The sequence below is a fragment of the Thunnus albacares genome, chromosome 8 (assembly GCF_914725855.1).
Source record: "Thunnus albacares chromosome 8, fThuAlb1.1, whole genome shotgun sequence".
Taxonomy (NCBI): Eukaryota; Metazoa; Chordata; class Actinopteri; order Scombriformes; family Scombridae; genus Thunnus; species Thunnus albacares.
This window is the reverse complement of record NC_058113.1, coordinates 19,693,100-19,717,730: the sequence shown is the minus strand read 5'-3', so window position 1 is coordinate 19,717,730 and position 24,631 is coordinate 19,693,100. Positions and strand designations below refer to the sequence as shown.

Below are 24,631 nucleotides of genomic sequence, written 5' to 3'. Positions count from 1 at the left end.
ACTGTATCGTTAAATTAAGATCACCAATACATCAAAATGTAGGCTAAGTGACGTGGATTGGAAGATAATGCCCCAAGTCTTTTTTTCTGCTCCATGATTTATGACCATGTAACAGCTTCCCCCTCTTCTATAGGTTACTATAGCATGAACTCAATGACCTTCTCTTGCAACATGTAGTGCAGTATACCAACATGTATGGAACACACACACACACACCTCATCTGTCCCATACTCATCATATGTATTGGTATTTACTCTCCTCATAAGACTTTAATTACAAGTCAGTCATTATGCTGGGTTTACTGGTATTTTTAGATGTGAAATACCAGGTTTAAGCGTGAGGAGTGGTCCATGCCTCTAAGCGCCTTGCATGCAAGGTTCAGGGATGAAGGGGAAGCCCTTCCCCCTCTATACATACAACATACACATGAACCCACCGACCCTTCTCCTCAACACACATACACACACACACACACACACACAAACACAAACACAGAACAGGCTGCCCTTGTTTGATTGACAATACCTGTCTCTGAGCATCGTAACCATGTAAAGTCACTTAGCAACCTCAACGCCATCAGGTGAGCAAACTACCCTCTCTTATTGTCAAAACACAATAACGGTTAACCTTTGGTAATAGTAAACCGAGAGAAGGGTTTGTGTATGTGAAGGCTATGTGTCACAGGGACCAGGTCGATAGAAAAAGCTTTCCAACCCCCCACAGCATTCCTTTGCAGCACATGAACCCAATGAACCTCCTCTGAGTTCATGGGTGCTAAAGACCACCCCCATCATCTCCATCTTTCCATCTCCCTTCCCCCTTCATCCCATCCCCCACCTGTTTTCTGTGTGGTGTTTTTTTTCTCTCTCCTCCCCCCTTTCTCATTATAGTCACTTGTATTGACATGCTTGAGAATTCAATGGGAGTGACCATGTTAAGCCAAAGCCTATGGATGGTGCCTTTGTCAATAAAGTGGGTCAAAGTGCAGTGCTTCAAATTGGTTTCTAATATGAGAAATAGTGCCTTCTTCAGATGGGATGTACAGGGTGGAAGTGGAACGATGCACATCAGGAATAATATCAGTTATTTTACCCTTGAAGTTACATGAATGTGTAAATGACTTGCAGATACAGTGATGGAGCCTGTGTCCTCATATGACATGTAGGCTGGTACAGCTGAGAAACTGGTGGTTCATGTCAGGGCGAGGCTGAGAGAGAGCCTAATTTTATTCAGTCATATCAGATTTCATATTGTTAATGTTCCATCGATGACTTGCACAAGAAAACATGTTATGAAGTCTTGCACATCGTAGAAGCATGCAGGCACTCAAGTGAGTGAAAGCATGCAGAAGTTCCTGTAAGGCCAAACGCGTGAGCAGGTGTGGTGACAGCTAGACACCACAACAGAAATCTGATCTACCTGAGGGAAGGCAAAAGGCTAAAGAGAGGACTAAACTGTAAACTGTCTGCTCACTCTCAATGCAGAGGCTGAGTAACATCTCATGTTTCACCTGGAAACCAGGACAGCCGGAGAACAATAACACACTGTTGCTGCTGTCCTGTCTGTACTGCACTATCTGTCTTCTCCTTCACCCTGCTGTTTAGTAAAGAATTTCACGTCTTACTTGCACATTATAAACAATTTTGACAAAGCAACCTTTCTACTGTTGATGTGCATGGTTGCATATGTGCCTCACAGCATTGAGTGTACAGTTAATCTAGGCCTCGTGGCACAACCAAATGTACCATTACAAGCATACTTGAGTATTATTTTTCAGTTTGAACATTTGATTATTTTGTTTGAAGCAGCCTAGCACCTAATAATCGCTTAGTTTACCAAAATATTCAAACTATTCCAGCCACTGCTCTTTGATACTGATGGATTTTGCAGTAGCATTGGTGGAAAAGCACTTTCATAACAGTCCCTTATCAAATATAAAGAATTAAACTGAGCTCTGCTTCACGCAACACAACAGCTGCAGCCCTTCAGGACAACATTATGCTAAGATATAATTTAACAATAAATCCACACAAGCGAGAGCAAACATTTGATGTTTTATTAAAAACAATTCAAACTCCATCTTCTCGCCAAGGCTGCAGCGTCTCGCCCAGCTCACATTTGCGGAACAGAGACATGTGTTTCACAGTATAAACAGAAGCGATCTTCACATGTCGGAGAGATGCTCCGCTGTTAGATTTGTGAATGAAAGCAGCTGACACGCCCCCCGCCGAGACATAGCCAATGGCGTTACACAGACGCTTATAATCACGCCCCGCCATGGAACGTCGAGCGACCAATGAGGAGCCGGCTAAGGTTATCACTGTTGCATAATTTCGCTGAAGCTCTTCACGTTTGAGCGGTCTGGTACACAGTGTGAAAAGATGGAGCGGGGCGACAGACACAAGGGGTGGAAAACAAAAAAAGCACAGGCATTAGTGCCAGAAATGTGAGTTCATGTTGGAAATATTTGTCACAAATTACTGTCAATAACATACCGAGCTTTTATTAGCAGAGTAATAAAGAGTTTAACACGAAGTGAGGTCGCTTTAGGGATGTGATTATAAAAAAAATACATCTGTAAGTTTACAGTAAGATTGCTGACTAAATACTAATAGGCTATAATATACATAGGAATGAGCACACACGTTATTTTTTATTATATCTATGAATAATCTTGACCTCTCAGACCACATTTGGTTTTCCAAAAATAGTGAGGACAAGTTGTAAAAAGAATCAATCAATCAATCAATCAATCAATCAATCAATCAATCAATCAATCAATCAATCTATCTATCTATCTATCTATCTATCTATCTATCTATCTATCTATCTATCTATCTATCTATCTATCTATCATTTATAGCTAATATGAATAATAGCTCTTCTACTCTCCTGTGCAGTAAGTGATGTAACAGTTGCGGTTTTATTTTCATGTTTTAAGTTTATCCTTGACTCTAACAATAGGATGTAATCTACATCAGAAGACTGGCTCCACGGCCTGTTAGGTTTTTAAACGGGGGACATCTACCCCAAGAAACAAATTAGACTGTGATATATACACGTGATTGACATGTGATCAGCACAAAAGTGGTCCAGTGTATACATTTAATCAGAGCATCTTAAACTTAAATTGGTGATGTCAGTAGATGATAGTTTGGAGTTGTTTCACGGGCTATGAAAGTGTGATAGACTCACGTGCGTTCAAATGAGTTTTATTTATTATGCAGCTGTGAATCACAACGTCACATCCCCTATTGTTGTGATTCACCGCCCTATAAAGCAGTTCCTGGATTGTAATGGTGTTTATAATGTTACAAGCAGGAACGACACGATGCAAATTTTGTTTTTAAGGTGGATTTTCCGTTTAAGGAGTCAGCCAAAAACAATGTCACGTGGAGAGGGCTCCCTCTAGTGTTCAAAAGTGAGACGGTCGTTCACTACAGATTTTTTTATAAAGTATGCTTAGTTTATGTAACCTTTTTAATTGAGACAAACTGTAAATGGGAAACATAAAAACTTTAAGCACATAATTCATAGCTAGTCTTTGTTCAAGCTAGAAAAAACACATATGTGAGATATTTTCCTGCACAGAATGATGCAAGTTTGTGCAACACTGACAGAGACAAATGCTCTGAGTGAAATGTTGAGTCCTGACAGAGTTAAATATTGAAAGCCCCAATTATTTGGACAGTATTTCATTTATTTCAGTGGAGGAAATGTGGTCATAGTTGACAATGCAGAAAATTAAAGATGAAGATAACAATAGACCACATGAAAAAAAAAATCTTGAATATAATATCATATACAGAACATTTCAGATTTGTCTTTGACTCTGATGAAGACACAGTAGTGTTGAAACATTGGTCTGTTTGCACTATTAAAGGCTGCAAATCCATCAGTGTGCTGCAGTCTTTTTTATATTTATTATATTTATTGGTGCAGAACAGAGGTAGAGACATAAAGGCAGAAAATATGACAAGAACTAGACAACATCCAACAAAACCCTAAAATAAAAACCAACAAAAATAGAACTAATAATAATAATAATAGTACAAAACCACCATATTAATTACAAAAAATATAATAATACCAGACAGTTACCACTTCTAGGGTCAGTTGTTCATGGCGTGTGTGTGTGTGTGTGTGTGTGTGTGTGTGTGTGTGTGTGTGTGTGTGTGTGTGTGTGTGTGTGTGTGTGTGCATCTACAAGAAAAAAAAATTGAAGCAAGAAGGGAGATTAAGGGATGATGTTATGAAATTAAAAATCAATTAAGAAAGGAGAATAAGAGTGAAGTAAAAATAAGTAAATAAAAGAGGAAAGATATAAAAAACAACAACAATAACAAAAAACCTAAACTAAAAACAAATCAGGATTGTAGTCTTGGGCAGTATCAGCGGAATCAGAGGGGCTGCTGGGGCTCAGGAAGTGGTCGGGTAGGTTGGGCCTATTGGTCACACACCAGGGCTGCACCCTGACCTTTGGCAGGGTGCCAGCAGATCATATGGTCCCTTTAAGATCCGGCTCCAAACCTTCCGGTGTGAACCAGCTCTGTCAGGACACAGCAGTGAGAGTTTTTTGATTTGTTTTTTTTCTCCCAGCTGGAGGTCCTGGTCCTTGCCCTCACCCGTCCCGTTGACCCCTGCACCCCCCCGAGGCTACTGTAGCGTGCTCCAGTCTTGTCTCATCTGAAATGTGCTGTTCCTGACCTGAGAAGCACCTGATTCAGCTGCATATTGCTGGAAGATGCACAGAAAGTCTCTTTCTACCATATACAGTATGTTGTAAAATGCATCATATAGCTGTATGTTTAATATACACTTCATTTAACATAATTATCGGGTATTTGATCTCAGCAATTTAAAACAATATTGTACTGTTTGTTATGCACTATGAATCACATATTTGTATTTAAGTAGTCTATGTTTTCTCATGTAACATTATGTTCATGTAAAGGAAATATGAGGGCCTGAAAGTTTGCAGAGTCATGTGGACAAATTAGTATGTTGCAAACATTTAAACATCTTTATAAATTTTACATCATACAACATATTTTTTGTTCTCAGAGCTTTCTCATGGGCCCTGAACATAAAGATAAGGTTTGTAAATGAAGAGACCAGCCTAGATATGACACAGTTATATAGTCATTCATTTAAAATGACCTTTTTTAGTTGTTCCCAGCCTGAAGCACGTAAGGGGAGGTGAGATGATTACTGGGGTGGAAAATATAAATATAATGAATGAATAAATAAATAACAAAATTCTGCTACATAATTTTTAAAATATATTTTTGTTTAATTTTAGATGTTTCTCTACTTTTTGGTTCTCCTATGAAATAATATAAAGTTTAACCTCTTCTTGCCTCAGACAATCTGCAAAGGGAAAATCACTCTTTAATTGAACTGCTCACAAATCACAGACATGAAACCTGTGACAAGGGGTCCAAAGTTTATATTGCATTGGTTTTAGGGGTCACTGAAACCACTGTGCGAGCCTGTGTGATACTTCTCTTCACTCTCATCTCCATTTTTCCAAGTTCATTGTCAAACTGAAGCATCCTCCCCTCACAAAGCAGCCAAATCATGTGACATTTTATCCATTTTTAGCAAGTTTAGCAAGTCAGACGCTTCGTATAGAGTCACACATTTTAACATCTCTCTCTATGATCTGTGCATCTTTTCGTGTCTTTCTCTCTTTTATTCACTTTCTCTATATTTTTTGCTCTATTGTTTCTGTGCACTAACCTCATTCTCTGAGCTCTGCATTCTCTCTCTCTTTTCTGTCCCTCTCGCCCTCTGTTGTATCACCCTTCTTTTCCAGCAACTAACACTGAATTAATTCTCACTCACTGATCCCTCTTTGCAGTCTTTACTCTGCCTGATTTCGCTCTCTCTCTCTCTCTCTCTCTCTCTCTCCCTCTCTCTCTATGCACACTCTTTCTCTTTTCTTTCATACTTTCTTTCTCTCCATCTGTGTCGCTGAGACCTGCTCTGGTGCCCTGAATGCCAGAGTTGGAGTCTGCATGTAACATCCACACTCTGGCTGTGAAACAGAGCTGAAGCAGGTGGGATCGCTGGACCCAACCAGTCTCCCCCCTTCCCTCTCTCTCTCTCTCTCTCTCTCTCTCTCTCTCTCTCTCTCTCTCTCTCTCTCTCTCTCTCTCATACTTGCTCCTCATCTCTCCGTCAGCTTTTATTCATTTCTGTGTATGGGCAAGGAGGGCTAACATGGACTCTTTGGGTCTTTTTATCCTTTTAATGCTTCTGTGTTTCCAATGGACAACTGCCCCTGCTGCTGGTAAGGTTTAATTCACATAATAATCAGCATCATGTAAGAGTTTGTTTCTGCTTTGATTAGTGTTGTAGATTGTGTGAAGTGTATTAGTGGAACAGCAGTAGTAAAATCCAGAAATAACAATCGGATTTGAGTAGTATTTGAGGACCGCACTCCTAGTTTAGTTGAACATAACCAACTGCTTGTTTAGAAGCAGCAGTTGTTTCAGATTAGAAATGATGAACACATGATGATATTATAGAGTTAAATGAGCTATAGCAGACACTTTTTGGTGAAAATCTAATTCAGAATCACTGTGAACTTAAAGAATGAGAAAAAGAGTTCAAATGGGTTTTTTTTTCTCTTCTATTGTTTTTCAGAGGAAATTACCTGGACCTACACTGGTAAGTTCAAGTTCAAGTTTATTTGTAGAGCAGGCAAAAGCCACTTAAAGTGTCCAGAAGAGTGATAAAGAAAATTAGAAAATATGTTTAGACATTCTAGACACAGAAAACAACTGGAAGCATGTCAGAAATATAATCTGGTGCCAATCTATTATGTGCTTAATAGATTAGAAGCAAACCTTAAAATCAAGTGGAAAAAGTGGAGTGATGAAATTTAATTTTTTGGTCCTTGTCAAGATACAGGCAGCTAAAATTGTGGTAATCTAGTCTGCTTATAACAAATGTATACACAAGTTTTCCTGAAAATAAGTGAAACTGTCTGAATCTTTTTTTTTTATGTTTTTACCTGATTTTAATGCTCATGTTAAACCCGTATCTCTAAATCAGGACTGTCATAAAAGCTTTCGGAACTTGGACAGGATTCGTTTCTTTCCTCTCACTCCTTCTCACTCTGTTTCCCTCTGTTTCCTTCTCTGTCTGTATTAGTTACAGTTCAACAAGCTGGCATGAGCGCAGCAGTCACACAGAGATGATGAAGGGGTAGGGGGAGATAGGGAGGAAGAGTGCAAGACTGAGAGAGGGGCTAGTGGACAGAGAGAGGCAGGTGCACAGGGATGAGGCGGGCGAGAGAGGAGAGAGGCTGTCGGACAGAGAAGAGAGAGAGAGAGAAAGAGAGAGGGAGATGGGACGGGATGAAGCAAAAGCATACCAAATCGTGCCCTGTATTGTTGCAGCGCACAATAACCTATGTGTTTATTGTGTTGCGGATCCACACTGGCTGCCTATGCTGTGGACAATGACATTGTGGGAATGAATGGGGCACACACACTGTCTGTCACTCTCTTCATGTATTCAGCAGAGCGATGTACAGTACATACATACAGAATACACTGCAAACTGTAGACGCTGTGCCAGGGGCAAACTGGTATCAACACAAAGCCCGTTTAGGCATTATTCCATAGATACAGAGGCAGGTTTATTGTGCAGTGATGTGTGGTGAACTCAAAAAGTAGCAGCCAGTATGTTAAGTGATAGGTTAAGTCTTTGCAAAAATCCATTTAGTATTTGAGTGTGCGAGGCATGTTGTGTGACACAGCATTGCATGATGTGGCTGTTGCCGAGCTGTTAGCTGAAGTGGAAACACAGTTTTACAAACGCACAACATTTTGTCACACGGAAGAGCAGAATTTGCACGTTTCCCGGAGATGTGAAGTCAGTCTCACACTCTCGCATCCCATCGTTTTCCTCAACATGCTTTCTTTCAGCGAGTCGATCTGCATGTGTGGCTTTGTTCCTGACTGAATTCAGGAGAAGGGATATCACGCTAGGAGAGGTAGAGCGGCGCAGAGGGTCAGAATTTTCGGCCTCCGGTTACCATGGAGACCTCCACGGCGACCAATGGCAGGGCCGCGGGACTCACTTTTGAAGTTGAGTCGTGGTGTGGGGCTTTGCTTGTGGAGAGAAGCGAGGGGTAGGGGGCAGAGAGCAGATTAGAAGTGCAAGGTGGGGGTTGCAGGCGCTGAGAGGTGGTGTATGTGTATGTGTACATCGTTAATAAGGGGGCAGAAAGCAGATTAGAAGTGCGAGGCGGGGGTTGCAGGCCCTGAGAGGTGGTGTATGTGTATGTGTACATCATTAACGTAAAGCCCCCCCCCCTCCTCACATTGTGCGTATGAGAAGAGATGACCGAGGGGCGGACTGAGCCTACTGTTTGTATGTGAAAGAAGTTGTTCATTGTGAACGTGTGAACAAGATTGTATCACATCCAAATTACAATCCACGGTTCACAGATATGGAACAAAGCATTGTGCGATAAATTCTGTCTTAAATATTTCTGCATCTCTTCTAGATATAAATATGCTTGTTATCAATAACTTCACACAAGCATATGGTTGCATAGTTTTGTGTTTTTGTGTGCGCAATGTGGCAGCAGTGTGCCTGTTTTCTAAAGCATTCCTCTCCTTGCAATTGAAATTCAGATTCTTTCACTCACATGTCACCCTCTTTCTCTCTCAGACTCTTTATTCTAACTTTCTTTTATTATGCAATTGGGCTGACCAGTCTCTTTTTTTTTACCCAGTGTACCCCAGCCTCAATCACTTCCCCCTAGTCTCATCTATTTTTCAATATTTCTCTGTCCATTTTTCAATTGAGTTTCTCTGAATCAATCAAATCAAATCAAAATCAAATAGAGATCATTTCCAAAGTATATTAAAGATAAAGCATATTTAACTACATAAATACACAGTAAGCACAGTACCAGTATTAAGGAGATGCTTTTTGATATACAGCGCCTATTTACAGTAATGCAACTGTAAACATCCAATATGCATATAGATTAATATAAAAATGTACGGAAACTGTGCATTGTTACATCTTTTCTTTCTGTAGACATATGATTTTTTTAAATCACATTTTTATTATTTGAACAATTTTTCAAAGTTGTTAATTTCAATTCTTCTCCCTTTTCAGCTAATTTTCATGATATTTGAGGACCTGATACAACTGTTAATTACCTGCTATATCACCATAAAGACATAAAAATATTCTACATTTTTGCTGGCCATGACAAAAAAAAAACAATTCATCACGTCTGTGGATATTACATTTAGATTTAAAATTTTAAAATCTGCCAATGGGATACAATAATCCCATCGGTTTGGAGTGCAGCTGCATTGACTCTAAACAAGACAAATTATTTCACTGGCATGAAGAAAGACATTCGACTCAAGAATAATATCAGAGCAAGTTAATTCATATAGGAAAGATAGATTTATAGAATTATATCATATTTTATATTTAACATTATTTTATATTATCTCATCTCAATGTCGTAAGTAAAAAATACTTAACGCAACATCAAACACATTTTTAATGTGAAAAAATAAATTATTTCCGTGACCTGCATGAATTTTACATTAATTGTGACCTAATTTCGCAGGTGTTCAGAAAGCTAAACAGCATTTTACTTTACTGTCAGTCTTGCATGCAAGGCTTTTCTATTCCTGTAATTTAACTACAATGATACTGAAAGATGATGGAATTTCTATTTAGTGAAAAATCTCCAAATGTGGTTTTAATAATTCAACTTGTTCTCAATGCAGGTCTTTTTCCTGCACCATCATCTGTATTTATTTGATAGCAGAGACAGTACTGTTAATCCTTTTTAAAGCTAATGGTGAAATTATAAAAAGACTTGTATGTAAGCAAAACTTTCATTGAATATTATGACCTTTTTGAAACACTCAAACTTAATACTGTGCATAGTTGTATGTTTGTTTGTTTTTTTTACATTATTATACATTTTCTTAAAGGATAAGTTCACAATTTTTCATTTTTCTGTCTCAAAACAACAGTGAGGTGCCCAAATGAATAGACTTAAAATAAAAATTGTGAACCTGTCCTTTAAATTCTCCACCATGAGGCTGTGAATCTAAACAGAACATCGAGGAGCAAGTGTCCTCCGTGATTAGAGTGATCAAAGGAAGCTTTTCACTGGATCTCTGGGAGCCACTGGACTGTGTGACTGGCTGACATCAATGTATCTGTCTTTCCTCTGTCAAAGGCTTGGTGGGTCAGTCCGAGTGGTCGCAGTATTTCCCTGACTGCGGTGGTACTTCCCAGTCCCCAGTTGACGTGGTAACCACCCAGACTAAATATGACCCCAGTTTGATCCCTGTGACCCCACTGGGCTACAGTCAGCACGGCAACAATCCCTTCACTCTGTACAATAACGGACACACAGGTAACTATGGCAGCCAGCTGATTTCCAGCTCCCGATATGACCCTCTCGTAGGTATCCTAGCAGCTTTATGGTTTGTCTGTCCATACTGCCGTACCCTAAACGTAACCTGGCAGCAAACTCATGGAAACCTTTTATTGGCTGTTTTAAAAATAAGTGTCAGTTGCACTTTTTCATCCTATGCTCACTTAGTATTTATTGTACAGTTATCTTCTCCATGTCTGGTTAACTCAGAGAAAACAAATAAACTCTTTTTGTTTCATTCTTCTCTCCATCAGCGGTGATTGAGCTGCCAGACTGGATGGGATTAGGCGGATTGCCCTGGCTCTTTACAGCTGTACAAATGCACCTTCACTGGGGCAGCGGCGGCCCGAGCCACGGGGGCAGTGAACACACCATCAATGGACAGAGTGCAGATGCAGAGGTATGTTCAAACACAGCCAACTGTAAAATGTAAAATCCACAGATGACTGGAAGAGAAATCACACTCACAGCTGAGCTGAGTCATGACCAGAACAAAAGGGCAGTCAAGGCTAAATAGTGTGATAAGAGTATTTTTAGCAGAGATCAAGACCAGGATCAACAAATCTGATTTTATTTACATGGACGGAGAAAATGTGTTGAAGAAAAATTAAAACTCCAAACAAACCTGCATCCACAGAAATCTACATCCTGTTCATTGGTCCACAGAAGAGGAAATATTAAACACGTCAAGTGAATAATCTGATATTTGTGCAGATAAAAGAAATAGGATGCATTATTGCTAAAATATAGAATCATATTTTGTAGTTCAGGTTGACGACAGCATGAAACACCAACTCTAGACGACATATCGATGAACATACAATACACGTTCCCACTAATCCCTGAACAAGAAAGAGAGACTAAAAGGGGGATGTGGCGTCAGGATGCAATAATCCGTTTACATGGTAAACTTTCTAACTTTTTGAGATAAGTGAGATGTAGTTGAGCCTTTATAATAACAACAATAACAAGGTATTGAAAGCAGATTTTAGCTGTGTAGAAATACTTTCCACAGGACAAACTAGTTACAAGGCAGAGAAAAACGTATTTCTAGGAAGCTTCCATTGTATTGAAATGAAAGCTTACATTCAGACAAAGTAAACCAGTCAGTTGTTTGAAGGTGTGATAGCTACATTTCTCAACTTTTTTCACATTATTGTGAATACAGTAACTCAAATAATAATGCATAATAGAATAAATACATACTCACTATATACTCAAATATATTATATTATAATATATTGATCCACAGGTGAAAATAGTCTGTAACAAATGCACTATTCTGAGTAACGTTTGCCAAAAACTACCATGCCAAGATGCTTGAAAAAAATTACTTTTTAAAAAATTAAATTTTACACACGGTAGGATAGATTAGTACTGAGAGATGAAGTAAAGCATTTTTGGTTTCGGAATCTATACATTGGGTTAAAGTGGGACTTAAGGATGTTTGAGTCCCTTTCGTTCTTGCATGCTGTACTTACTTGTTACTGATCTTCTCTTCTGTCACTATACCCCTCCTTTTACCACACACTCTCCTTCTCCCACTGTCTGTCTCCCACACACACAATCTGTTGTAGCTTGGATTCCTGATCTGGTTTACTGTGTAAAATAAGGATGGATCACTGAGCTCACATCCTTTAGAGTAGACTGAGGGGGAAGGGGGGGGGGGGCGTTAGAGAGACACGAGAGAAGGTTTTGGTAGGAAGGAAAACAACAACAACAACAAAACCCCACTGAAACTCTAAAAGAGAAAAAATAAAACTAGTAAGCAACTGAGTAACCTTTGGAGGGAGTGAGGGTCGGGGACAGTATGGAGAAAGAGTGGAGTAAGGAGAGAAGGTGAGCCGTCGCAGCACCTCAGTTCCTGTCCATCTGTCACCAGCCAGGTATGCCAACACAACAGTTTCTTTAGGGGGGAGGAGTTGGAGTGTGTGTATGTGTGTGTGTGTGTGGTGTGTGTGTGTGTGTGTGTGTGTGGGGGGGGGGGGGGGGGGGGGGGGGGGTGATTAAAGAGACTGAGGTCATGCAAAGTTGAAGAAATGATAAGTAAAAAATCTAAACAAAAGAAGAGGAGAAATATTAGCAAAAAAAAAAAAAATGGAACCTGACATGCATGAGTGGTCTTATTACATAATGAGACAATTAAGCTCTCTTTCGTTCACATCAGTCTTCCCCCCTCGCTCTTTATTTTTCCTCGGACATTCTCTCCGAAGGAAAACTGAGTTAGATCACAGCCTCCCCCCTCTGTCTCTCCCTCTAGTCTCTTTTTTTAACCCTTGGCTTGCTGTCAGGAGCATAACCCAGTCAATTATCAGTTGTCACTGTAAACGCTCTTCTTCTTCTCTCCAGCTACATGTGGTGCACTACAACTCTGAGCTCTACCCCAACATTTCCACAGCGATGACACAGAGGGACGGCCTGGCTGTTTTAGGAATTCTCATTGTGGTAATAAAACAATACTGTTATACAGAAGCAATGCACAAAATTTAAAAAAAATAGTGTTTATTGGATTTTGATCAATTGCAATGAGCATTCAAGGTCAAATTTTGTTTTTCCAGACCGGTGAGGAGACCAATCCAGCGTTTAATAGCATCCTGAACTACCTGAGCCGCATCAGACATGCAGGCGAGTCTACGAGAAATGTTTAAAACATATATTTTTGTTTGACTTATGGTCCCATTTAATTTATAATTGAGTGTTTTATGAAAGTTTAAAGTCCACAATAGATAGATTGACTTTTCTTTCACCACTTAGTAATTTGCAGTTTCTATGTCCAGTTTCAAAAACTAAACATAAAAAGACAAGCAGTGAATTAGACTTTAAAATACTGATGGAGCAGTGCTGCAACAACCTCTATCTTAGTTTAGATGATATTTGGCATCAATAGTTGTGATTGTAAGACCATATTTATGCTTTTTTCTCCTCCTTTCATCCACTGGCAGACCAGAAAGCGTCCATCCCAGCCTTTGATGTCCAGTCCCTACTCCCTAAGGATCTGGGACGTTACTACCGCTATAACGGCTCCCTAACAACGCCGCCCTGCCACCAGAGTGTCATCTGGACGTTGTTCCATGAGAGGGTTCAAATCTCAAAGGCACAGGTGAGGCTGAAACACTGCAACACAGATCCTACAACACCTTTCAACTCCATGTAATATAGGTGAATTTAAAGTTGTTAATCCTTCATTCAGAAGTTAGAAATGTCAAAATGATCCAAATATTGGCTCGGTAAAAGATGAACACTGAGTTTAGAGATGCTTTATCTTGTTTTATGCTTGCAAGGACTGGTGATGTGCATATTTTTTCTCTCTACACACACAGCTGAGCTAAAACAAAGCAGTAATGCTTAATTCTGCACTTTAAAAACCTACACAGCAGTTTCATGCAGCCATTTATAATTAATTTCTAATTATCATATTCCAAACTAATATTCTTGAGTTCTTAAAAACACCAAAACAAAATTTCACCAAGCATGTTCTAAGTGTAATAATTATACAAGTATAGTGGAAGAATGAGATGTTGTTTTGTTGCTACAACTTTGAAGCATTCACATGTTTAAACTTATTACAGTTCAGAGGTTTTAAAGTCAATCATTACCTAACTGCAGCAGAGCTTGAAATACATTAATGTGCAAAGCTGTCCGTCTTCCAAAAACTCCTGTACCAGTAGAAAATCTCATCAGTCATATGAAACTCTTTCTGCTTGTTGTTTGTATAATGTTAACGGGGTAAATTTACTGGATTAAGTCGGCAATGGAAATGATTTGAAATGATTTGCTGAAACGATTTGAAGTCTATTTATGATCAAAATGAAAATGATTAACAACCATGATGTAAATTAGTAGTCTAATCCCTACACACAGTACACTGCTGCAGCCCCTCATTAGATGTGGTAAGTAGTGTCCAATTCTTTCACATTAATGTCAAGTCAAGTCAGTTTTATTTATATAGTCCAGTATCACAAATTGCAAATTTGCCTCAAGGGGCTTTACAATCTGTACAGCATGTGACCCCCTCTTTCCTTAGACCCTGGAGTGCAGAGTCAGCTTACATTATAGTAATTTCCTAACAACTAATATCTACATTACCCTTATTTGTGCCACAATAAGTGAAAGCTTGTTAACATGACTTGTAGACATGTGGTCAATTTACTCAACTATTGATAAACTCTGACTTGACTGTTCACTGTAATGTAAGTTGACTTCTGGCCTCTCAGCACAACAGAAACTCACTTTCTGTTTTTGAAAAATTTAGTGCCTCGGGACCGTAACCGTTTCCCATCCTTCTGCCCTTCATCTCTCCGCTCCAGCTGCTGAAGATGGAGACGATACTTTATTCCAGTAAAGCTGAAGATCCAGACAGAATGCTGCTGCAGGACAACTACCGAGCAACTCATCCTCTCAACCACAGGGTCGTCTTCTCCTCCTTCAGTGCAGGTAAGGACAGACAGAGCATTTAGGAAGAGATGATCACCACAATAAAAGAATGACAGCCATTCACTTAGAATCCTTTTATGGTTTTTCACATATTACATGATTTGTGTAAAATATAATAAACATATCTTTATAGTTTTGAGTTAACCTGTCAGATTGCACAAATCTGAGAGGCTCAAAACATCAAAGACAAATTTGTACCCTAACAGCACTTCTACATTGGTGGATTGTAATACCAGCACACCGCTTATAGAACAAATCACAATAACAAGCCAGTGGGTGGCCATGCAGACCAAAGCTAGCAATTAGTACAATCCATGCAGAGAGTGAAAAGTGGAATGCAGAGAGAAATGTGGGAATATTAAGGATTACCGGTGACTTCGTCTGTGGGAAAGAGCCTTACAGGGCGAGGGAGAAAGACAGAAGTAGAGGGGAAGGGGTGGACAAGCACGGGGAGCAGTGTTTGTTTGCGAGCTGATTAGAGAAAAGGATTTGCAAAAGCTCAACACTGACTCCATTGTTATCACGCGAGTCTAACCGAGAAAAAGGGAGAGGAAAAAGAGACACAGAGAAGTGAAAGAGGGAGACAGAGTGGTAGACAAAGACAAAGGAGAAAGAATTTGTGTAAAGTTCTCATTGTAGTGAGTGACTGAACTGGAAGGCCTGTTATATCAGCATTGTTGTCAAAGGCAGCAAGACTGACTAGACAACATTTTCAAACAGCTGAACAGCAGATTCTGATGAGATAAACACATGAATCATTGTATTATAATGTGCGTTTGTGTGTGTGTGTGATTTTTCTAATGATTTATTCAATAATTTGTTGCAGAATCCGGGAAAGAGCTCTCTTCCGGTAAGTCCTACATGATTTTACTTGCATGTTCAAGATTCAAGAGATTTATTTCTCACATGCATAATTGTACATGTAAAACAGCAGTGAAATGAAATTGCAACAACTCTGACAACTGTGCAAATAGCAAACGCAAAGCTATAGAGCAGTATAAAGTTAATAAATAAAAAATAAAAATATAAAGCTATATACAGGGAAAGGTAACAGAATATCAATATAATAATAATAATAATATAAAGCTATAGAAAGGGAAAAATAACAACATGTCACTGAATCTATATGTACATAATAAAAGAATAAAAATAAAATAAGTAAGAAATATGGAAAGTTATAAATAATTTGCAGTGTGGAGGGGATAGTGGGCAAAAAATAAATGCAAATGATAAGAAATCAAAGGTGCTGAACTGCAGAAAGATGCATAATTTAAACTAGGTGCAGGATGTGTGTTGTGTAGGTTTTAAGTGTTTATGGTGTTTATGGCCTGGGGGAAGAAGCTCTGGCCATGACGGAGCAGAGACGCTTGCTAGAGGGCGGCCACTGAAGCAGTTTGTGGTTGGGGTGGTGAATGTCCTTAATCCAGTTTGCCCTGGAACTGCACCGTCTGGTGTAGATGTCCTGGAGACAGGGCAGTGCTGTCCTGGTGATGCATTTGGTGCACCAGATCACTCTGTGACTGGCTTTCCTATCCTGAGTGCTGCTATTGTCGTACCAGGCAGTGATGTTTCCAGAGAGCACAGACCCTACTGTGGCGGTCTAGAAGGATTTCTGCAGCGCTGTGGAGATCTTGAATTTCCTCAGCTGCCTGAGGTGATACTTGCGCTTCCTTACCTTCTTCACCAGGGTGGTGATGTGTGTAGACCATGTCAGGTCCTTAGAGATGTGAAGCCCAAGGTACCTGTAGCTGCTCACTTTCTCCACCGGGGTCCCATAGATTCTGAGTAATGTGTAGTGGATCCTTTGCTTCTCCTTGCTGAAGTCTACCACCATCTCCTTGGTCTTGGAGACATTCAGGTCCAAGTTGTTATTCTTACACCATGATGACAGCACCTCCACCTCGTCCAGATAAGTTATCTTGTTGTTGTTGGAGATCAAGCCTACCACCACTGTGTCATCCGTGAATTTCACAATGATGTTGGAGTGGTGTGTGGCTATGCAATCATAGGTGTAAAGGGAGTAGAGTGGAGGACTCAGGATGCAACCTTGGGGGGGCGCCAGTGTTAAGAGTTCGGGTGCTGGAGGTGCAGGTTCCAACCTTCACCACCTGTAGGCAGGAAGCTCCGGACCAAGGAACAGAATGAGGAGCTTGACCCCAGGTCCCTGAGCTTGGTGATCAGTCTGAGAAAAACTATAGTATTGAAGGCTGAATTGTAATCAATGAACAGCAGGCGTAAGCACGCATAATTCCCCTTTCTGATGTCCAGGTGGGAGAGAGTAGAGTGGAGGATGTGGGAGATGGTGCATCAGTACTCCTATTGGGGTGATGGGGGAAGTGAAGGGGGTCTAATGAGCTGTGCAGAGTTAAGCAGATGAAGTCTTTGATGAGACCCTCAAAGCACTTCATCACCAAAAGGGTCAGTGCTACAGGGCAGTAGTCATTTAAGCAGGCTGGGTTGGTCTTCCTGGGTACAGAGATAATGGTGGTGATAATGGTGATTACAGAACGGGCCAGGGACAGGTTGAAAATAAAGGTGAACACCGGGGCTAGCTGGTCAGCACATGAGTTTAGCACCTGCCCAGGGATGCCATCAGGGCCAGCTACCTTTCTGCTGTTCACTCGTCTCAGAGCTCTCCTCACGCAGTGCTCTGAGAGTGTTTTTGCTAAAAATCAAAGTCACTGTCTGGTGGAGGTAACTGATGATCACATTACTACTTCATATAATTTAGCAAGTCTTTTTTTATCCCCCTCAGGTGAAGTCACTGCCATAGTGATAGGAGTGATGTGTGGCTGTGTAGGTCTGGCAGTAATCATTCGCTTCGTCGTGAAGACAATACGGTAAGGAGCTTTTCTGTGTTTCTCAGTCATTCCAGTGGCCTGTTTGCCACTCTGTTTCTACTCTGACAATGGCTGCAGCAGACTGGCCAGCAGTCTGCTCTCCTGGTTTAACTGGGCGATCTGCAGAAACTGTCAATGTGGAAGAATCTCGTCTCATTCTCTATCTTCTATCTCTCGGCAGATTTTTTACACTCCTCCGCCATGAATCAGTCGTGGTAAACAGGTGGCATATCTGATCTCATTACTGACAAGGACACACAACTTGCACTGACAGTGTTGTTTATGATTTCCTCTTGTGCTTGACAGATATCCTTAAGCGCTGATCTGTGATCAATGTCGTGATAAACAAAACATGCTGAAGAAATTTGGGAATTTAGTAAAATTATAAATATTAGAGCCCAACTGATACATCGGCACAGATAATATTTTCATCTGATTTTGGATTTTCACAGATATGCTGGTATCAGCTTATTTGTCAGCCAATGAGTAACAGGAAATTGCAGTACTTGAATACCAGCACAACTGAATAATCAACACCTCTCTAAAACAGTTTCAACAAAAATGTAAAATCATAACAAAGGTAGGATTTATTGCTGGGCCGTTGTATTTCACCGCACAGATTTTGTGTTATATGTTTGTCCTGTTTGTTCGGTTTGTTCCTACGTATACCTAGTAAACTATATAAAATCGCTGCTCACCAAATAAAGACGTGTTGGTGCTGTGAGAGCTGAGATGCCAGGAGTTTTGGGTCAGGGAACTTCATCAAGCATCAACAAGGAACAAATGATATAGACAGACAATGACTTGATAATGATGACTTGACTTGATAATATACTTGTGCCATTAGACCATGTGACCATAACAAATATCTCCAGGAGCTGTTCTCTCTTGTGTTTATGCTTAAAGTGGCTGATATATTGATATATCATAAACTATTGACCATGAAACTCCAGTGTCGGTTGGGCTCTAATAAAATGTCAGTAAGTGTATAATCCTCTTTGTAGGATTTCACCATAAAAGTGAAAAAAACAAGACCCTAAGAACCCTAAGATCAGCGCTGGGGATAATCTGACCCTCTGACCTTTGCTGCAATAACAAAGCTGTTTCCCAATATTCTGTTATTATTTTTCTCTCATAATTACCACTGATTAATGAAAAGAAACAACAGGTGTCCCACCAGTTGGTTGAGAAAAATATAATCAAAGCTACACAAAGGCTGATTCTACCTTTCTGCTGCTTCGATCAGGGGTTCCCAAAGTTTTTGTGTACACATCTGTACATCTGTGTTTCAAAGACAAACAACATTTAAGGATTTTTATTGCTGGATATCTTGTGTAGATCTAAATTTTCAAAGGTGGAGGTACACCAGAGGGCAATCTTCACTCACTATTAAATCTTCAAATGAGATAGCATCTTGGGGTCTCCAGGATCTGTGTCAAGCAGCTCTCAGCGGGACCCCAGACCCTACTTTGGGAACCACTGTGTTTCATAATGTCAATTCGCCCTGTGCAATTACTTTAAAATGTCATCTGCAGTCCATCCGTCGAATGAAAGCAGAGAAGGGATGACATTTTGTCTCTTTGAAATGTTCAATCTGTGATTTTCATTCAGTCCTGTGATTCTGTCTTTTGATCTCGTGACAGCTCTACCTCTAGCTGGGACGTCCTACCCAGTAACCGGCCTGCTCCCATGCCAAGGTTCAAAATACGTTCAAAGTGATGTCCTTTGACCTCGAAACCTTAACTTAGATTGCTAAACACGTTGCCTTGCTTTAACCACCCATTCACTGTGACTTATCCTCTTAGTCTAGACCTTAACACCTTTGGTAGAGTATTAGCGCTTAACCCTTGTGCCTCACTTTAAAAACAGTTGCACTGATTTCATTAAAGGATAAAAAATGTCTGCGTCAAAAAACTGACATAAAAATATTAAATATTAATATTATTTCCCACTTTCATTGAGTTAAATCTTTTAACCAACATCAGTCCTGATTATAACTGCTAAATATTCATTCGTTTTCAGAATTTAACCCTTTAAATGCCAGTTTTTGACATGATGCCACTGTGTTTTCAAATGAAAACACACACACACACACACACACACACACACACACACACACACACACACACACACACACACACACACACACACAATGAATTATTTTGTCAGAGGGAAATTTTTTTTGGATTAACAACATTGATTTTGATGCATTATCATTTTTTGTGCAGTGTCACATTTTAAAAAACTGCCATAAATGTTATTTTCCACTTTAATTTATTCAAACCAACTTCAGTCCTGATTATCACTTCCAAATATGAATTCATTTTCAGAATTTGAACCCTTAAAATGCCAGTTTTTGAGGGAGAGAGACAGGGAAGGGGGGAATTGTGACCTGCAGTAGCTGCACGCACACACACACACACACACACACACACACACACACACACACACACACGCGCGCGCGCACCACTCTCCAACGTCCATATCAACACACACACACATTATTTTAGTTGCGTACATTTGGTACCTGTGCCCCATGATACAGCAGCATTGCCCCTGGTGGGAACCAGGAAAATAGCCTATATTTGCTCCATAGAGCAAACATGAGAAAATGGCTCAATCTGGTGGATAATAGTTAAAACTACAGTTTGAAGCCAGGTTCACTAGATTGAAAGCCTGATATAATGCATGATATTATGCCGTAATGGCTGTGAGACCAAAACTTATGGTTTTAATGGGTTTCAATGGAGACACTTTTGTCCTTAAGGAGCTGAGTGTCTTTATTTTGGTTACACAGTTTATTTTAGACTTATTATAGGAAATGAGGTTGAACTTCCAAAATTGGACAAAAAACATTACACACAAAGAACACTACACACTACACACTTGTCATTTTATGCCGTATGCATTAACACAGTCAAAATTATTGCAAATTAAAAAGCCAAAAATGTCCCTAGTGAGGCACTCCACAGAGAAATAAAACAGTATTACATGTTTTTATATTACACACTCACAAGGACACCTTATGAAATTCCCACAGTGTTGCCTGCACTTTAGAAATTATTTTTAACATCACATTTCCTAATTCATTATTTAACCTGACATTTTGGGAGTTCTGTCTGCTGAATATTGATGCAGTCCCCCCCCCCAATGTCCACTGGATGTAGCTGCGTCACGTGGCTGCCGGGGCTGATCCGCACCAGGCCTTTTTTGTCAAGTGACTGAAAATAATCTTTAAGAGAGAGTTTTGCAGTCCTGCAGTCCTGTCGTTACTGTGAGGTTGTCAAGCAACTAGAGGATATTCTCCCAACCAAGAAATAGTCCAACACATAACACGTTTTTTGTATGGATTAAACAAAGCTGTAGCCTTATATTTAATGGTAAATATGAGAATGGTACCGATCCTCTTATCTAACTCTTGGCAAGAAAGTGAATAAGTGTATTTCCCAAAATGTCGAACAATTGCTTTAACAAGTAGAGAATACAGCAAAACTGTTTTTGTCTTGTTTGTAAGTGAGAGAGAGGGCAAGAGAGAAGAAAGAAAAGGAGAGAGAGGTTTTTTGTGCTGCTAATATACAGTATTCAGGAAATACAGATACAGTACGGCACACTTAAACTGAGTAAAGCACATGCAACCACCAAGCATGTGTTACCATGACTAAATGAGCTGCAAACATGTGTTCAACATGCTTGTGAAACATGAAAAAATGTCAGAAAAACCACTTGAAGCTATACTGGAAATATGGCTTCTGAAGATCAGATGCTCTACTTTAGAAATGTTTCTGGGGTCAGAGACGTTTTTGACAGCGGACATTTTGACATAATAGGAAAAGCACAGATGTTACTATTAACATTAACAATGGCTCTGTGCTATTCAAGTGTCTCACTAAGTCATGGCACAATACCAGGACCCTGAGAGTAAAGCAGCTAAATGGAAATAGGACTAATCTTTTCCTATTATGTCAAAATGTCCTCTGTGAAAAAAATCTTAATGGAAGCAAAATGCAGATGCGGTGCAACCAGAAAGCTTTCCAGTGGATGTCAGTGTTAACACGTCTTCTCCCTCCTACAGTAGTTTACTTTAACCTGACAGATTGTACTCATTTATCTACTTAACTCCTATCACTACAACTACATACATTTGTTTACTATACTATCATGTTTTATTTATGTTTTATTTTTAGTATACTGGAGCCCAAACTCATGCACATCCTTCCATGTATTCTTTAACCAATAGGGACCTCTGCTGGATAATGTATCAAACTACACTAACACTAGGAAACATCTTTGCAGCGTAAGGGGTGACTCAGTAGGAATGACTCTTCTGTTTGATGTTTCAGGATGAAGGAACCGGAGAAAGCGAAAGAGAAAAAACAAGACATGGCTCTCAACTCGACCTCTGAAGCAGAAAAGAAAGAAGAACCGTCACTGTCTCCTCAAACTGAGCCCTAGCTGACAGCACGGTCCAATTCAAGCTTTGTCCAGCAGCCCGTAAACACTATCTTCTCCCCTCTTGTTAACAATGTTATCACTGATACGTGTCTCCTAATGGGACAGAAAGCAAACATGTTTTCTCTCATCAGTTACAAAAGGAAGCATGAAAAATCAATTTTTTATGAAACCGAGGGAGGGAAGTAACCTGGACACAGGGGAAGTCATCTGCTGCTCTAACCACCTGTTTTCCATCCATATTCAGTGATGTTGGCAGTCTCGGTACCAGACATTTCTTCAGTTTGCACATGAAGCACTTGGTGTGAATATGTCAGTTTGTTCTCTCTGATTTGTACGTTTGCTCTTGCAATGCCTGGGATGCATGAATGATTCATGTAAATACTTTGTACAATATATTTTATTGTTTACGTCATTTCATCTTGTTCATCCTGCCTTGAAGCACAAGCCCACTGCACTGTATGAAATGTAATAGACTTACGACATGTTTATTTGTGAATTCATATCCAATTTATTATTATTTTCTTTTGCCCCAGGACTTGAGCATTGAAACAAAGTGGCCAATCTGGCATGAAAACACAGAGGAGGTGCTATCAGATGAATTAAATTTCACTGGTCTAAAGGGATTTGAAGCACATGAGTATATAAGTGTTTGTATATACTGATACTGTCCAAACATAAAGGCTCTGTACAGAAATCAACACGTTATGTCATAAATGGAGGAGATATATTTATCTACATGTGGTTGATTCGTTGAAAAGAAGAAGACTCTCGGTGCCGAATGTTTCTGTGTCATCTTTGTTTGATTTTCGATGTACATTTCAATATGGGCACCACATTAAAACACTTGAATGGCAACATCACCTGCTTTACATTTCTTCTTTATGTGACTTAAAATATCTGTATCACCCGGGCTGTTTCTAGATATTTTGTTGCCCTAGGTGAGATACTGGCGCCCCTGAGAGGATTGATCTTTTTTATTAGAATATTTTATAAATGACTGTAATAATTTTATAATGCTTTATTATTTTAAAGGTTGTGGATGGTAGTCCTGCAGAGAAAAGCGACTTAGAGCAGAATAAGCAGTTGTATAGCCAAAGTTTATCATTTTAATTGGAAGTTTCATTCCCTCTGGATTATCTGTGTACGTGAATGAATTTTAGTAAGCGCATGTTTTATCTGCCTGCGTGTTTCATGCATAATTATATTGCCATGTGTTAGCTAATCATTCTAGGGGTAACTTGTCATGGATGGATGCCTATTTATGCAGTGTTGTTGTAACATTTGCAATTATTTCTCTACAAACTAAATGAGGAGTTATGTTGGCATAGTTGTTCCTATAATATTATGTATGAACCAGAAATGGGTAATAATACTTTGGTGTTACTTCAGGATTATTTAATTGTGTGTAGGTAATCAATGTATGTTCTGTAATGTTATTTGGGAGAAATGTTATGCTTCCAATTAATGCCATTATCTTAAAAATAAGTTGGAATATATGTAACTCTGGAAGAAGAAACTTTCCTACCTCAGATTGTACAACCAGCAGCCCATGAGACCATAAAGACAGTGTTATTATTATTATGATATGGATAAAGGGTGAATTTTTTCCTAAAAGCTAAAATATGCAATATATTTCAATGAATGACTCTGAATGTTGAAGGGTAGTTATTCAACTATGTTGTTAATATTGTTTACATCAGTCCTTGCTGTTACAGAGCATATGTAGCTTATTACGTACCTTGAATTTACTGACTTTATTTCATGGTCACTTACAGTTAGTGGTGTGATTAATGGATATAATGTGTAACCTGATTGTTCTCTGTGGATCGTGTATATGTTTGTTTCCTGTAGACCACAGAAAACCTCATAACTGTCATTGACTTGGAAGTTCTGCATCACTGTGGTGACAGCTATTACACCTCAACCATTTAGTCTCAGTATTATATTACATACAGTATTGTCATCATCATCATCTGTCAAGTAGTAGCTTTACATGCACACCAGTCCCTGTTGTGTCTTATCCTGTTTAATCCTGTTCAGAGTATGATATTGATCTGGTTGTTAATATCTCTGTATGATTCTCTATTATCCAGGTTACTGATGGTCTGTGTGGGAGTCTCTGTCACTTCTATACTGAGGTGCAGGTGTTATCAGTATCTCTTAGTATCTACGTTTTATGATCCAATATTTATTTTAATTCTTAATTTATCCATCTTTATAGAACTTGTAGTGCACACTTTGGCCGTGCATTAAAATAAGTGAAGCAATTCAGATGTTTTACAGCTGAACAGCTCTGCATTAAGAGTATATAATGTTTTTGTTTCCTATAATATTCTGTATAGTGTCCTATTGTATCTAGAATGTGGGGACAGGATTTAGACAGATACTCATTAAACTAAGTATTAACTTAGTTTCAACCAACAGCAGCTTGTAAGAGGCGTGATTCACCCACAGAATGTTTGA

The 24,631-nt window shown here is 39.4% G+C and overlaps 1 protein-coding gene across 3 annotated transcripts; it reads left to right on the top strand.

Moving 5' to 3' along the window:
• Positions 1–5,290: 5,290 nt before the first annotated feature.
• On the top strand, positions 5,291–23,028 carry ca14 (carbonic anhydrase XIV). Of its 3 annotated transcripts, XM_044358089.1 has the most exons (13): positions 5,291–6,296; positions 6,653–6,676; positions 10,242–10,421; positions 10,697–10,842; positions 12,792–12,887; positions 13,001–13,067; positions 13,385–13,542; positions 14,750–14,876; positions 15,703–15,726; positions 17,632–17,716; positions 17,898–17,939; positions 19,360–19,413; positions 22,057–23,028. In XM_044358089.1, exons 1-13 carry the CDS (start codon positions 6,227–6,229, stop codon positions 22,166–22,168), a joined length of 1,185 nt encoding a protein of 394 aa, XP_044214024.1. In that variant the 5' UTR covers positions 5,291–6,226; the 3' UTR covers positions 22,169–23,028. The 3 variants fall into 3 exon arrangements, with proteins under 3 accessions (XP_044214024.1, XP_044214025.1, XP_044214026.1); XM_044358090.1 differs by lacking the exon at positions 17,898–17,939 and having other exon boundaries at positions 5,292–6,296; XM_044358091.1 differs by lacking the exons at positions 17,898–17,939; positions 19,360–19,413 and having other exon boundaries at positions 5,293–6,296.
• Positions 23,029–24,631: the final 1,603 nt, after the last annotated feature.

Excerpts from the sequence above, each read along its gene's own strand:
- ca14 (XM_044358089.1), top strand. The coding sequence starts at position 6,227 with ATGGACTCTTTGGGTCTTTTTATCCTTTTAATGCTTCTGTGTTTCCAA. Across the intron at positions 6,297-6,652 it reads GACAACTGCCCCTGCTGCTG|AGGAAATTACCTGGACCTAC; the intron begins GTAAGGTTTAAT and ends ATTGTTTTTCAG. Across the intron at positions 10,843-12,791 it reads GACAGAGTGCAGATGCAGAG|CTACATGTGGTGCACTACAA; the intron begins GTATGTTCAAAC and ends TCTTCTCTCCAG.